Source organism: Doryrhamphus excisus, chromosome 3, assembly GCF_030265055.1.
Source record: "Doryrhamphus excisus isolate RoL2022-K1 chromosome 3, RoL_Dexc_1.0, whole genome shotgun sequence".
Classification (NCBI taxonomy): Eukaryota; Metazoa; Chordata; class Actinopteri; order Syngnathiformes; family Syngnathidae; genus Doryrhamphus; species Doryrhamphus excisus.
This window is the reverse complement of record NC_080468.1, coordinates 22,300,626-22,315,193: the sequence shown is the minus strand read 5'-3', so window position 1 is coordinate 22,315,193 and position 14,568 is coordinate 22,300,626. Positions and strand designations below refer to the sequence as shown.

The window sequence follows — 14,568 nt, the reverse complement described above, 5'->3', positions numbered from 1 at the left end:
CAGTTTAAAAAATGATTTGGTTGTATTTTAAAATAATATTATTATTTTAATTATTTTTTTTCTATTACAAATTAATGAAAAAAGTATCAGGAAGCAATTAAATGTGATTTGTTCAGTCTTTTATTTAAACACAATGAGGAATCCTTATAATTTATTATTACATATTTTGTTATTTTATTAACATATTTCAAGTAATGTAATACAACAGCAGTAAATACATAATAAAAATAATATCACTGATTTATTTTGCTTATTTTTATTTTATTTTATTGCATTTATTTATTTATTTATTTAACCTTATTTTTTGCTTATTTTTTGCTTGATTTATTAATGTATTTGGATACTTTGTGATGAATCCGCGCATTATTATGTGCTGGGAACCGGAAGCGGAAGCAGCATGGATTAGTTTGTGTGTTTTTGGAACTGTTTATACGTGTTGTGTGTGTGTTGTGTATGTGTGTACCACCATCTGTGGGCCGTGGAAGTGGGACAAGGGACGGCAGGTGGCCAATGGTGGCGGCCAGACTTCGGTGCTGCTTGCTCGGACACAATCAGTGATGAAGAATTAGTGCGTCATCGCGGAGGGATATCAACGTATTTTCAAGCAATTAACAATGGTTGACAACCGTTACGCCACCGCTCTGGTGATCGCCTGCGTGCTCAGCATCCTCGCCACCGTCTACCTCTCCGTGGCCGTGGGGACGCAACACTGGTACGCGTACAGCAGCCCCACGATACGCGGGGAGGCTAACGTGACGGAGTTACGCTCCCTTTACGAAGAGTTCGCTATGGAAGGGGAGCTGGACGAGAAGACGTACAGCGACACCTTGTTTAGGCTCAATGGCACCGTGGGCCTGTGGTGGCGCTGCGTGCTCGTCCCCGACAACCCCAACTGGTACAGGGATGCAGGTACGTAAGAGTCGGTCGATCGGGGGCGCGCCTGAAGGATTTGGGGGCGGGGTGAGTCATGCTAACTGTATACTAGCTTTAACAACATTTCCATCTCAATGATAGAACCGCTTAACGTCATTGAAGAGAATGTAGTGACCCGCGTAGAGTTAGAGTTTTGTGATTTCCAATTGTTTTTGAATGTGTCATGTGTCCTGACTCTGTGTAGGGTTGCAGGGGGAAGAAGAAGGATGGTTGTGTGCTGTGTTTTGGTGTGGTTTAGTGGTTGTTTTTGGCAATAAAGAGATCCTTATGAGGTAGATGTTACAATATGATCTTTAACTCATTCAATCGCAGCCATTTTTAAAAAGTTTCAAATGTTTTCAGGTCAAATATCCAACTAGAAAAGGGAAAAAAAACAGCTTTTTGTGAAAGATACAGTTCAAGCATAACACAAATGACTACACCAACATAAACAACGTAAAAGGTTTTTTGTTTTTTTTTTGGTTTACATAAAAATCATTCATTCATTCATTTTCTACCGCTTTTTCCTCACGAGGGTTGCTGGTACGCTGGAGTCTATCCCAGCTGTTTTCGGGCGAGAGGCGGGGTACACCCTGGACTGGTGGCCAGCCAATCACAGGGCACATATAGACAAACAACCATTCACACTCACATTCATACCTATGGACAATTTGGGGTCGCTAATTAACCTAGCATGTTTTTGGAATGTGGGAGGAAACCCACGCATGCACGGGGAGAACATGCTAACTCCACACAGAGTTAGCCGAGGGTGCAATTGGAACCCTGGTCTCCTAGCCATGAGGTCTGCGCGCTAACCACTCGACCGCCGTGCCACCCCTTTAAGTTATTATGTTCTTATATAATATTTAATATATTATAATATTCATTCATTCATTTTCTACCGCTTTTCCGCATGAGGGTCGCAGGGACGCTGGAGCCTATCCCAGCTGTCTTCGGGCGAGAGGCGAGGTACACCCTGGACTGGTGGCCAGCCAATCACAGGGCACATATAGACAAACAACCATTCACACTCACATTCATACCTATGGACAATTTGGAGTCGCCAATTAACCTAGCATGTTTTTGGAATGTGGGAGGAAACCGGAGTACCCGGAGAAAACCCATGCATGCACGGGGAGAACATGCAAACTCCACACAGAGATAGCCGAGGGTGGAATTGAACCCTGGTCTCCTAGCTGTGAGGTCTGTGCGCTCATAAAAATAATGTAACGCCATGAACTATTCACAGTTTATACATTTGGAACTGAAGTGTGTGTTAAAATTTCCTAACCTTTCTGCAGGCTACACTCCTTGTTCTTCCTACTTCCTGTCATGTGTGATTTTTCCACAATGAGCTCTTCTGCCACCTTGTGGTTGTTTTTATGGCTTCAAATTGCTGTGAAGTGAAAAGCATCACCTCTTTTTGCCTTGTGTGTAAAAAAAACATAAAAATACATTTTTTAGCAACAGTCTATGAGACAGACTGCAATGGTTTGGTGATGTTAGGGGAGACGGAGGAGAAGGGGAAGACCAAAGAAGAGGTTTTAAGGTGGTAGGTCTGAGAGTAGGATGCACAGGACAGGGCAAGATGGAAACACGACATCCACTGTGGAAAGTAGAAGGCGGCCCCACTCCATTGTATCGTCATTTTGTCCCATTTGAGAGCAAAGTTCCCTCCAAATTTGTCAAGTATCTGAGCATGTAGTATATAAAAAAACAACCTATCAAAGTATCACACCTGTCCAAACTTGAGAACTTGAGGTAGTACAACTTCCATTCTGAGTACTACACACTGTTGATCGGGAATTGATTGGCTGTGTAAGTAAATACGTACCAACAGGATGTTATCATAGGCTGGACAGTGCTTGTTGTCATGTTGTTTCCGCCTGTCACTCAAAGTTGCATTGCAAAATGGTACAGAATAAATTATATTTTATTTACAGTTCAGGCATACGTATATAGTATATATACACACACACACACACACACACACACAATATATATATATATATAAATAAAAAAATATGATTCAATTAAATGACAAAACGGGGCGGCACGGTGGTCTAGTGGTTAGCGCGCACACCTCACAGCTAGGAGACCAGGGTTCAATTCCACCCTCAGCCATCTCTGTGTAGAGTTTGCATGTTCTCCCCGTGCATGCGTGGGTTTTCTCCGGGTACTCCGGTTTCCTCCCACATTCCAAAAACATGCTAGGTTAATTAGCGACTCCAAATTATCCATAGGTATGAATGTGAGTGTGAATGGTTGTTTGTCTATATGTGCCCTGTGATTGGCTGGCCACCAGTCCAGGGTGTACCCCGCCTCTTGCTCAAAAGACAGCTGGGATAGGCTCCAGCACCTCCGCGACCCTCGTGAAGAAAAAGCGGTAGAAAATGAATGAATGAATGATTAAATTAAATGACAAAATGTTTTAATCCCTCCCCAGGGGCCAAGATGGTGTTGGAGTGCAGGAGTTTCACTGTCCAGCAGCAGCTCACTCCAAAATACAAGGAACCCGGAAACCACAACAGTGGAGAGGACTTGCTGCGGACATGTAAGCTATGTTTTCCTTCTTGCTTGTTGTTCATAAGGCCTCAATAAATATTGGCAATATTATTTCATTTCAAGTAGGGATGCCTGATAGTGGCTTTTTTTTTTTTTTTTGCTGAAAACCGATATACTCTGATACATATCTCCTGTGGTGGAATGAACACATGTGTTGTATAGAGCATTTTTTTTTAATGACTGATTTTTATTCTTATATCGAGGCGATAATTATCAGACATCCATAATTTCTAGTTATTGTATGTTTTTTTAAATTTAAGTTCAATAAATGCTAATATTCACATATCACTCGTTACCTCCATCTGTGTGTCTCTGTTGCTTTTTAATGACATTCATTTGAGTCATCACTGCCCAGTAAGCCAATTTATTTTAAATAAATGTATTTGTGTATATGGATTTTTAAAAATTCCAACATTCACATTTCAAGTCATTTGTTCAATATGTGTGGTCATGACTTGTTGGCAGGCAGAATTCAGAGGGAACAAATGTATTTTTTTCATTGGCCAATGAGTGGCCAGTTTTCTGGAGCCTTATGAACTCCACCTAGCAACAATCTAAAATTTTTATGAGCATATTTATCACTAAGAAATAGCAACAATTTATCATTTGAAATTGGAAGGGATGAGCCCATCATTTGTTGTATTATTTCTATATGTATTTATTGAAGACATATATTGAATGGCTATATACTGTATATGCTACTCTTCATTATGTTTTTTTTTATAGATTTGTGGAGATTCCAGTTCCTTCTCCCGCTTGTATCTCTGGGATTAGAAGTCTTGGCAGGACTGATCGGATTCTTTGCCTGCCTTTGCCGAAGTCTCGCCCCGACACTCGCCATCGGTGTCCTTCACCTGCTAACAGGTAAGGTAGCTTGCGTTGATGGTGAGTGTCGAGTTTGACATCATGCATGACGCCAGACACGGATGAACTAAGATGATGATTTGTTTTTATTAAACTTTTTTTTTTTTTTAACAATTCAAAATGAGGTGGCACGACGGTCGAGTGGTTAGCACGCAGACCAGGGTTCAATTCCACTCTCGGCCATCTCTGTGTGAAGTTTGCATGGGTTTTCTCCGGGTACTCCGGTTTCCTCCCACATTCCAAAAACATGCTATGTTAATTGGCGACTCCAAATTAATTGTCCATAGGTATGAATGTGAGTGTGAATGGTTGTTTGTCTATATGTGCCCTGTGATTGGCTGGCGACCAGTCCAGGGTGAAATAGGATTCCTTCTTTATGAATGGAAGATTTTTTTTGTAGTTAAGAGTATAGAAACCCTGTTTACAAGCTTGTAAATACAAGTTTTAACATTAAAGCCCTCTAGAAAAAGTAGCACCCCTATAGTCACTTTTACACTCATATTACCCAATATACTGTAGCAGACATAAATAAATAAGCTATATAAGACATTAATAAGACTCATGCTTGTGTGGTGCGTGGCGGACAGCAAGTGGCGTTGGGAGGGGGGGGGGGTTCAGAGTCGAGTTTTAGCTTGACATGTACATCCGCAACAATAGCCCTTGCTTTTATTCGGGATTATTATACCTGTGCCTGTTGGGAGGTCACTCAAACCTGGAATGCCTGTTACTGTATTTCAGATACTGTGACAGTTTGACCCTGTAACAGACCATCACTGTGTTGTGCCCTTCCAGGCCTTTGCTCTTTAGCCACAGTGTGTTGCTACCTAGCCGGGATGGACCTCCTGCACAGGGTCTCGGTTCTTCCTGACAAGGTGGATGGCTCGCTGGGTTGGTCGCTGTACTTGGCGCTCATGTCTTCGCCACTCCACATGATGGCCGCCGCGCTGCTGGTGTGGGCGGCGCGCAGCCACAGTCGCAACTACTACCGCATGAGCGCCTACCGAGTGGCCTAAAGCCCCGCCCCCTCTGAAACCGACATGATTGATTTATGACGCTACAGAGAGGATGTGGGTTAATCCGTGACCTGACGGATTATCATGCATCTCTTCAGGGATCAGGGAAAACCCACTGGACGTAATATTAGGAACACTAAAGACATTCTTTTCTTTGGGCCATACTGAAAATTACATCGATAAGTTGTCCTATTAATAAAAAAAAACAAGTCATATTTTTACAAAAACAAAAAAAATAATTTTATGAAAATATTTTTGGTTCAAAAAATTTGAAACTAATCACAATATTCAAAGAAAAAAATAGAATAAATGTCATTCTACAAGGAAGAAAACACAATCTTACAAATGTCATACTTTTACAGATAAAAGTGGAAATACTATGATTAATAAATATGTAATATATATAACAAGAATAAAGTCATATTTATACCAAAAAAAGTGGTATTACCATGAGTACTTTAACAAGTATTTTTAACAGAAAATTTATATTACAAAAAATAATAATACATGTAATATTTTGTCATGTTAAAGGACTGTATTTTGGTAAGATTATGACTTATTTTATTATTTTAGCATTTTTTTAAAACCTTTTCATTGTGGCCGAATACTCAAAACTATATGTTGTTTTGTAAACTAAGTTGCTATTTATTTACATATTTGGTTTGTCTTTTCTACTACTCTTTAGGTTTTTATTTACATAATTTTACGTGGTTGTGCTTCTTTGTTTTTCCACATTTACTGAAATGGTTTCTTTACTTTTTACAAGTCTGTGATTCTGTAGAAACACAAGAAAATAACATCCCTGGATTTAATATTGAGATTTATGAATGTAAAAGAAAGGCCACAATATTGCGATAAAGCTATACAGTAGCTTGTAATGCTTTGCACTGGAATTATTTTGAAAAATAATATACAGTATAATATTTTATATATTCAAAACACTGCTTCCTTTGTTGGTAAAATGTGTAAGTGAACACTTTTCTGCTGTTTTTTTTTTTCATTTTTATTGAAATGTTTTGTGGCTGACACAAATAAATATTTTTAAAATATGTATTTTCACCGTTCTGTGTTATTAATTGCGGCCTCCTCGTACCAGAATGGGTCCTGCGTCTTGACGCACTTAAGTGAAAGACAAACATATTTTACATATGAAATTGATGGCTACAGTAATGTATGGAAAATGTGACATACCGAATGACAAATCTCTCGTTTCCTTCCTTACCCAAGGAAGTGTGCAATATTTATCGCTTCCGTATGCGTAAGCATGCACCCCATCTGTGACCACGCCACTCCACACCCGCGCAGGCTAATCACAAACGTATAACCTGTCTTCCCTAAATTATTGACACCCACAATCATTACAAAAAGAAACAGTAATATATTGCAACACAAAATATTCCTGGCAATTCACTAATAAGTCCTTTTCTTCTTTAGGTCACCTTAACCACATCATTCAAAGTCAATTCAAAAACTGTTGCAATATCCTAAAAGCAAGAATCTAGATTCTGGAGAATCTAAAAAAACGCTTCATCTTCATCTCACCAGAGGCTCACACTGAATGCATTGAGGCTCCGGTCCTAATCCAAGGCACCACGTAGCTGCACATATCTTTTCCTGACCCAAAGTCCTCAGAAGAACTTGGATCTTTCTTGCCAGTAAAGTGAAGCTTGCACATTCGCTCTTCAGTGCAAGATAAGTTATTTTGCATAATACTACAGGAAGTATAGTCAGTCTTAGTTATAGGTGGTATTGTGGTCAACTCTGTTTTCAAAGATTTTAATGAATGTGTGGAACTTCAGAGGTACTTCAAATATTGGGATTTTGAGTGTTGTAATTTCATTTTGTTTGTTCAGTATACTGTTATTTTATGGCCCTGTATTTCCTATGAAGATGTACTGGGTGTTTTGAGAAGACATTGGATACTGAGGTTTACTATGTCATGCTGGGTGCTTTAGTGACATTAGGGTTTGTAAATAATTGTGTGTTTTCACGTGTTTCTCTTTTTTGTTTAATAGGCAGTGATGGAACCTGTGTTGGCATCAAGTTGTTTCAACTGTTTCTTTTTCAAAGTATGAGTGCAAAGTTTTGCTCTTCCACTTCATCATGGAGTATAGGTATTCATTCATTCATTTATTCATTCATAATTCATTTGTTTGCAATGCACATGACATAAACAAGCCATATTAATACATCAGTAACGTTGCCTGCCGCAAAGTCACATGAGCCTGTATTTGACAACATACGAAATGGGTGGCCTACCTGTGAGTGCATGGCAGTGGCGTGCGTACGGCTGAGCTGACTTGGCGCCTCACTCCCCCCCGCTTGATGGCCAGTTTGTGGGCGGTGCGACGATGTTCGTTAAACGCCCTTTTTTGTCGACCAATATTGAGGCCTCCTCAATTTGTCCGCTGAGAAGGTCAGAATAGGTCCTGGTGCGCTGAACAGAGACAATGAACAGGATGGGGGGGGGGGTTAATCTGACAAAAAATAATTAGACAAAATTGTGATTGCAAACAGGTATTTTGCATGTGAAATGTATGGCTGCAGTAATGACTGGGAATAAAGACCACATTAGAAAGGGTCAAGTAAGCCTTACCTTTCGATGATGGCTTCTTTGGTAAATACACCCACTCATCTGTGGACCACGCCCTTCAGCCTAAACACACAAATGTATAATCCCTAGCCGGGGCCCCCTAAAATAAAAACCGGGGTCCCAGGCAAATGTCTGGTTTACCTGTCGGCACACCCGCCTCTGTTCCCGAGTATGTTGACTCTTAAGGGCCACAATAAAAAGCCATCACCTGATATTAGGATTGACCCTGGTACCTTTCTTTACCCCAATGGAACCCAATCTGTTTATATGTGACAACTATGAGCACATTTTTTAATATAATTCAGTAATTCAGTAAAACAAAAATACACAACTGGCATGGGAAAGTACTACTGGCCAAGTCTGTGAGTAAGTTGGAATACAGTTTATTGTTTTAACATGCACATTTTCTTATAAGTGATGGAATAGCATGGAATAAAATCTCATGGATCATAAATGCACATGGAGGCAGCAGGAAATTAAATATTAAAATCCTGATAGTGTTTTTTTTTGTTTTAATTACCTTGGACAAGTCAAGTTAATGCAAATGCAAAATAGATGTCATAACGTGGCTATGTTTCTTACCAGGTATGTTCTATATTTGACCAATTTGCTTAAGTATTAGGGTACTAAAATCTAACATATGCTTCTTAAAATAGGCAAAACATTTAGCTTATGTTAAGTAAGATTGCTGACATATATTGGTTCTATTTACGATAATGAAATTCAAAAATAGTCATCATTAAATGCGTGGAAAAGTAGAGTAAATATGAAATCTAAAACAGTTGAAATATTTCAAATCAATGTTAAAAAAAAAATAAAAAATTGAACAGTTACTTTGTTAGACAAATTAGTTTACTTTAAGGGATACGATGTAGCTCAATTATTATATTTACAATGAATAAACAATTTATTTTCAATAATAAAAACCAATGAAATCTAAGTAAGATCTAAAATAATGGGTATTTTTTGGACCGAGATATTCATTCATACTTTTTATAATTTTTTTTTATAATTTGCTTATCACAAGGAAAATGTAGTAAAATTGGTGATGCTGCACTACACAGAGTGGCTTTCTCTATATTTTTTGCATCGTCTATATGGTATCGGAAGCTCCCACTGGGAAGGAAAAAGAAGGGGGGCGGGGAGGGTGGGTTAGTGTCAGTAAGTGGTTCGACTTGCCTCTCTTTCTGAAAGACCCAGAGATTCCCTTCAGAGTTTTGGTCTGCGTTTTGGAATACCCCCAGGTAAGTAAATCATGGTTGTGGCTGATCACTCTTGATGTGCGGACCGCTGTTTTGTTTTACTTACTTGCCTTTCTTAAGCTTTGAACACTAGGCATGTCCGTCCTGCACAGGACTGTTCCACTTTACGCAGCACAAGTTGTGCCGTACACGTTGCCATGCATGTGTGCACGTCAAGGCTGGTAAAAAGCCATCGCTGCAACATACTGATCCCATTTAGTGTACATATTTCAAATGCGGGACAGTCTGCCTAAAAGCGGATGAAAAAGTGAGGCATTAGTAGCAGTGGTATTTTATACAGTAATAATAATAATAATAATAATAATAAAACATTTCATTTATAAACTCCTTTCTAAAAACCGAAAGACACTGCACAAGTTATGGAAGGATAAAAGCATGAAATCAACATGAACAGTGCAGATGCAGTATCGAACATGTGAGTTTTTAGAATTTGAAGTTGGGATCCGAGGGAGCGAACTGAAGTAGCGATATTTAATATCGATTTTTTTTTTCCCATTTGCAAGCATCATTCCTCCTCTTCTTCTGATTGGAATCTCACATCCTGATAGTTTTCTTTAAGTACCCGGACCGTCGGGATGGTGAAAGTGCGCTTGGTGGCGAGGTAGAGAGCGATGCCATTCTCGTAATAAGCGCATTCGTTGATGAAGAACGGGTAAAGCGCTTGGCTGCCTTTGTAGCTCACAGTTTGGCCCGAGAAAGTCTGGAAAAGAGGGTCTCCAGGGTGGAGGAGACAAAAATCTCTGTCCTGTGAAGGAGACAGGGAAAGGAAAGGAAGGGGAGGGAACCAGGGGTTAAGTTTTTTTGTCAGTCTTCCATGTATGCAAAACTTGAGAAATGGGACTCCCTGAAAAAAAAAAAAAAAACAAACAACAACAGGAGAGGCCAGTGTGGGTCTCCTGTATCCAATGGGTGCAAGACAATGGATAAAAAGCAAGAGAAAGTAAAAAAAAAAAAAAAAGTAATTTTACAACAAAATAAAGTTTGAATACTGCGCAAATAAATCCTAATTTACTGATTTTCACTGTTCTTTTAACAGTGCCAATAAAGTTTTATTCTGTTGTAATTTTGCTAGAAAATTGAATGTTATTTTATGTTAAAATTTTGGTAATGGTTTTATTTTATTTGAAAATACATCAGATTACAATTGAATGCATCACATAATCAGTTCCCAGTTCCACATGTCCAAAAGGAGTAGGAAGAAGCAAAGCTTATTAAATCCTACCCCTCCAACTGTTACATTTGTTCACTTCCTGCTTTCCATAATAGAGTTTAAGTTGTTTTTTTTGTTTTTTTTTAAATTTTGTAATTTTTTGTCCCGTACTGAAGTACAAGGTAATAACCATTATTAGTATACCAGCATATTAATAACAATAACTTGTTAAGGATATTTTCTATTTAATGCTGGTTTGTACCTGGAGTTGAGGATGAATTGCCGCCGTGATGTTTTGTGTGTCACCATCTCTCGGGTAGTCCACATGTCCCACTGTGGTGAACACGTCCACTGGTCCCCCTTTGAAAACAACCCCTGAAACCGAAGATACAGCTCAAGTTTGCATGTCATTTGACATGGAAATATTTTGGGTTTTTTTTAAATAAATACCTGAGTTGAAGAGACGCACCCAGTTGAGAATATGCTGGAGACCTTCTTTCATAGCAGAGTAGATGTTAGACCTCACCACACCGTGAGGCTGAGGTCCGATCTCTAACGCTGCATTAGATATTAATTTGTAATAATTACAAGAACAATAGAGGACACATTTGACTCTTAAACTCACCAAAACCATGTTTTCCCACAGAAGCCACAGAATAGGAATCCTTGTTTGGGACATCCAAGTGAATGTACCTCACTGGGATATCTGGCATCTCACTCTGGAACAATACAGAACGACATTTATTACACTATTTTTATTATTTAGGTGTACTCCAAATTTTGATTAAAGTTAGATAAATTTATACAAAATATGTTGTTACTAAAGTTGCACCTCACAGCTAGGAGACCAGGGTTCAATTCCACCCTCGGTCATCTCTGTGTGGAGTTTGCATGTTCATTTATTAATAAGTACTGTATGTTGTACAACACAGTAGCAACAGAACCAATGTTGTAATAGGGGGAAAGGACCAAACTGCCCAGTCAGTATGAATAGCACTGATTAGCTCAGGGTTCTCAAACACGCGGCCCGCGGGCCAAATGTGGCCCGCAGGACACTAGTTTGAGGCCCCCGTCTATATGATATGAAAGTTTAATGTTAGTGCGGCCCGCGCAAGTTTGATATGGATGCTGTATGGTATCATGTACCCAGAAAAAATTATTACGTTTGATTAATGTTCATGTTAAAGGTTAAATCACTGTTAATAGTTATCCTCCCTATCCATGTGGAAGTGGTTAGTTTTTGGCTATTTAAGTTTAAAGGAAATAACTTGAAGGCTGCCGTTTAGGTCGCTAGCTCTCTAGTTTGCGAGTTAGCATGTGTCTCAAGACCTTGCAGTTGTGCAATATGTTGTAAATAAAAAGAGTATAAATGTGACTATAGTCGTGTTTTGTCATGTCTACAGGGCTCTAATAATGCTTTGTTCATTTTAATCTGAAAAAAATAATTTGTCTACCCACCAACTATATGTGGTTTCTTAGTTTTTATTATTTGCCGTTTTATTATTATTATTATGTTTATTTATTACTGATTGATTGATTCTTTATTCTTGATTTGTTTATTTATTTTTCATCTTATTTTGTGTAGAAAAATAAAAATTAAGATATTTGAGAACAGTGGAATGTTTTATCAGAGCTTTCCTTGTGGAAAATCTTCGGAACCAAAGCACTGAAAAAGTTTGTATATTTTTCTGTTTTTAATAAATGCGTTTTTTTTTTTTTTTGGAAAACCTGATGCAGCCCAGCCTTGCCCAGACCCTAGCTCCAGTGGCCCCCGGGTAAATTGAGTTTGAGACCCCTGGATTAGCTCATTGTAAACAGTACACCATGAGTTTCATAACAACAACTGATTTTAAAGCACATGCAGAGATACATAAAGCTGCGGGAAACTAGAATAGAGTCACTAAGTGGTGCAAATAGGTGTAAATATTTTTTGTGCTTACCTGTAGGTGGCGGTATATATGCAGGCTGATCCAGTCGCGGTCAGAGAAGGTGATAAGACACAGGCCCATGTTGGATGTGCTGTTGTGGAGGTCACAAACCAGGTCCACAGCTTGTGGACTCCCTTTGGGGCCCAGCATGTCATTCAGCTCTCTGGCTCGGACCATTTCATACGGCGCCGGATCGGGTAAGGGGCCGCTAACAGCAGCAAAAGATTAGGACAATCAGTCGGAGGTGGTTTAAAGAAGATCCAGAGTTTGCTTACTTGAGGGCGGTGTAGGTGAAGCAGCGGTTGAGATCGGTGTCCACGTAGCGGCGGCACAGCTCGGTCGCCAGCGGGTTGGACAGCACCATCTGCATGGACACATCATGTCCTGTTTCCGCTCTCAGCATCTCCCTTACGAGGTAGACCCCTGAGAGCTCGTTGCCATGGGTACCACCACATACGGCCACTCGAGACAACCCAGGCAAATAGACGTTCATCTTGGACAGAAAGCAGTACAATTGGTAAAAAGGAATGAAGACATTTTTTTTTTTTTTTAATGGGATTGACATCTTACCTTCCGTGGGTGTAACCTTTCTCTACCCTCTCGCCCTGGCGTTTACCCTCTGGCACCCTCTCTCAGGGCTTTCATGGCACGTTCACTGACTCAGCATTCTCCTCTCTCTCTCTTTTCCAGGCCCGACGTAGCTGTTTTGTCACCGCACTGCGTGCTATCGCAAAGGCAGGCAGGGTAGGGTGTGTCCCATCTGTCTTACGTCAGAAGAGACGCTGCCTGGTTTGTGCTAAGGGTGGGTGGTGCTGCAAAGTTTGGTATGGATCTGATACAAAGTACATACAGACCCAGTATTGCTAATACCAATACTAAAACAGTTAAATCATTACTTAAAATATGATCACAAGAAAAACATTTTAGCACAAAAACTTTTTCATAAACCAGCTTATTTGCGAGTAATTTAAATGAATATGTCAACAATGTAAATAAATAATAACATTATTCCGTTCATTACATACAATTGTTTGAGGAAACTCGAAGTCAATATTGCAAAAACTACTACGTACTGGCCCATTCAAGCCTCCAAAGCCCTCTGCATTTAGCTTATTTTATTACTTACCAGTTTTTGTAATCATATATACTAAATATAACTATCAATGTAACAACAAAACAATCAGATATTAGTTCGATATAGATCTCTGATAATAATACTGCAAACTCTTTTGCCTGGTTTGAAGTGCACATTTGTAATAGAAGTTATAAAAAAAAAATAATTAAAAAAAAATTCCAGTCCACCTCTAATTTCCACAAAGGAAGCTAACAAGCTAATAAAATTCAACCAAAGTTGTGACTGCAAACGGTGGGTGGGTTAATCCAAATATTAATAGTATCAATTAACTATGGATAGTATCATGATCAGCTCAGTACTAGCATTATTACCATGACTAAAAATACTAGCATCTTTTCATCATTGCCATTAAAACATTAAATGTACAATCAACAACCATTTTTGTGTTCATGTCCAATTGTGATGCCCATAAAAGTGTGTATTTTTTTTTTACACAAATGAAACCAGTATGATGATGCTGGATTGAGGGGACCTCCAATTTCAATTCAACATTTGCAATAAAAGTGAATTATTGAATTAGATTCAGATCCAAACCCCTACGTCTCTCTTCAATTGCCATTGTTACCTAGGTAACAAGCCAAATACATAAAAGCGTAATGCAGTTTTCTGCCCAATAACATGTCCATAACACACACCACTAATGAAAATGGAAAAATGGTCCATAGAACTAATGGAATCAAAGTCAACTTCTACCCTTGAGCCTGGTTGTCAGGCTAGCAGTACAACCACACTTCTGTCTCCTGTGGTCTCCATCACCGTCCTGGCTAGCTGTCAGATAAGGCGTTTGGCCAAGCCATGTCTATGTATGCACACTGCTTGGTTTAATTCCAGTCATGATGTACAATGACATATGAACTTGTGTTTACCTTCCAGTTGTCTACCTGGAGCCATCTTAAACTGATCGTCATAGATTGATAGTAAGCTGTACTGTAAGTTGTATAATTATGCTGTGTATTTTTTCCCCACATACTTTTATTATTAACTTGAGATGTTTCTTCTGCAAAACTATTAAACATAGTCAAAAATCTGCAAATTTGTGGCAACTGGTGAATCATGAAATGTGAACAAAACAGAGCAATCAAAGCTTTTATAGTCAACCGAACAACTGTGTCGAATTTCCCACATTTCCCAGTCCTTGTGCTTTGT

General features: G+C 39.1%; 2 protein-coding genes across 3 annotated transcripts; one reads left to right on the top strand and one right to left on the bottom strand.

The window, feature by feature from the left end:
• Window positions 1-398: 398 nt before the first annotated feature.
• LOC131125841 (claudin domain-containing protein 1-like) lies at window positions 399-6,568 on the top strand. Its single transcript, XM_058067753.1, has 4 exons — window positions 399-909; window positions 3,359-3,466; window positions 4,204-4,341; window positions 5,134-6,568. The coding sequence occupies exons 1-4, from the start codon at window positions 615-617 to the stop codon at window positions 5,352-5,354; spliced, it is 762 nt and encodes a 253-aa protein (XP_057923736.1). The 5' UTR covers window positions 399-614; the 3' UTR covers window positions 5,355-6,568.
• A 1,322-nt stretch (window positions 6,569-7,890) lies between these two features.
• Window positions 7,891-13,522, bottom strand: LOC131125840 (N-acyl-aromatic-L-amino acid amidohydrolase (carboxylate-forming) B-like). Of its 2 annotated transcripts, XM_058067752.1 has the most exons (7): window positions 12,858-13,522; window positions 12,563-12,780; window positions 12,300-12,495; window positions 10,985-11,078; window positions 10,810-10,917; window positions 10,622-10,734; window positions 7,891-9,954 (listed from the first exon to the last, which is right to left on the bottom strand). In XM_058067752.1, exons 2-7 carry the CDS (start codon window positions 12,778-12,780, stop codon window positions 9,715-9,717), a joined length of 969 nt encoding a protein of 322 aa, XP_057923735.1. In that variant the 5' UTR covers window positions 12,858-13,522; the 3' UTR covers window positions 7,891-9,714. The 2 variants fall into 2 exon arrangements, with proteins under 2 accessions (XP_057923735.1, XP_057923734.1); XM_058067751.1 differs by having other exon boundaries at window positions 12,563-13,522.
• Between the last annotated feature and the right edge of the window lie 1,046 nt (window positions 13,523-14,568).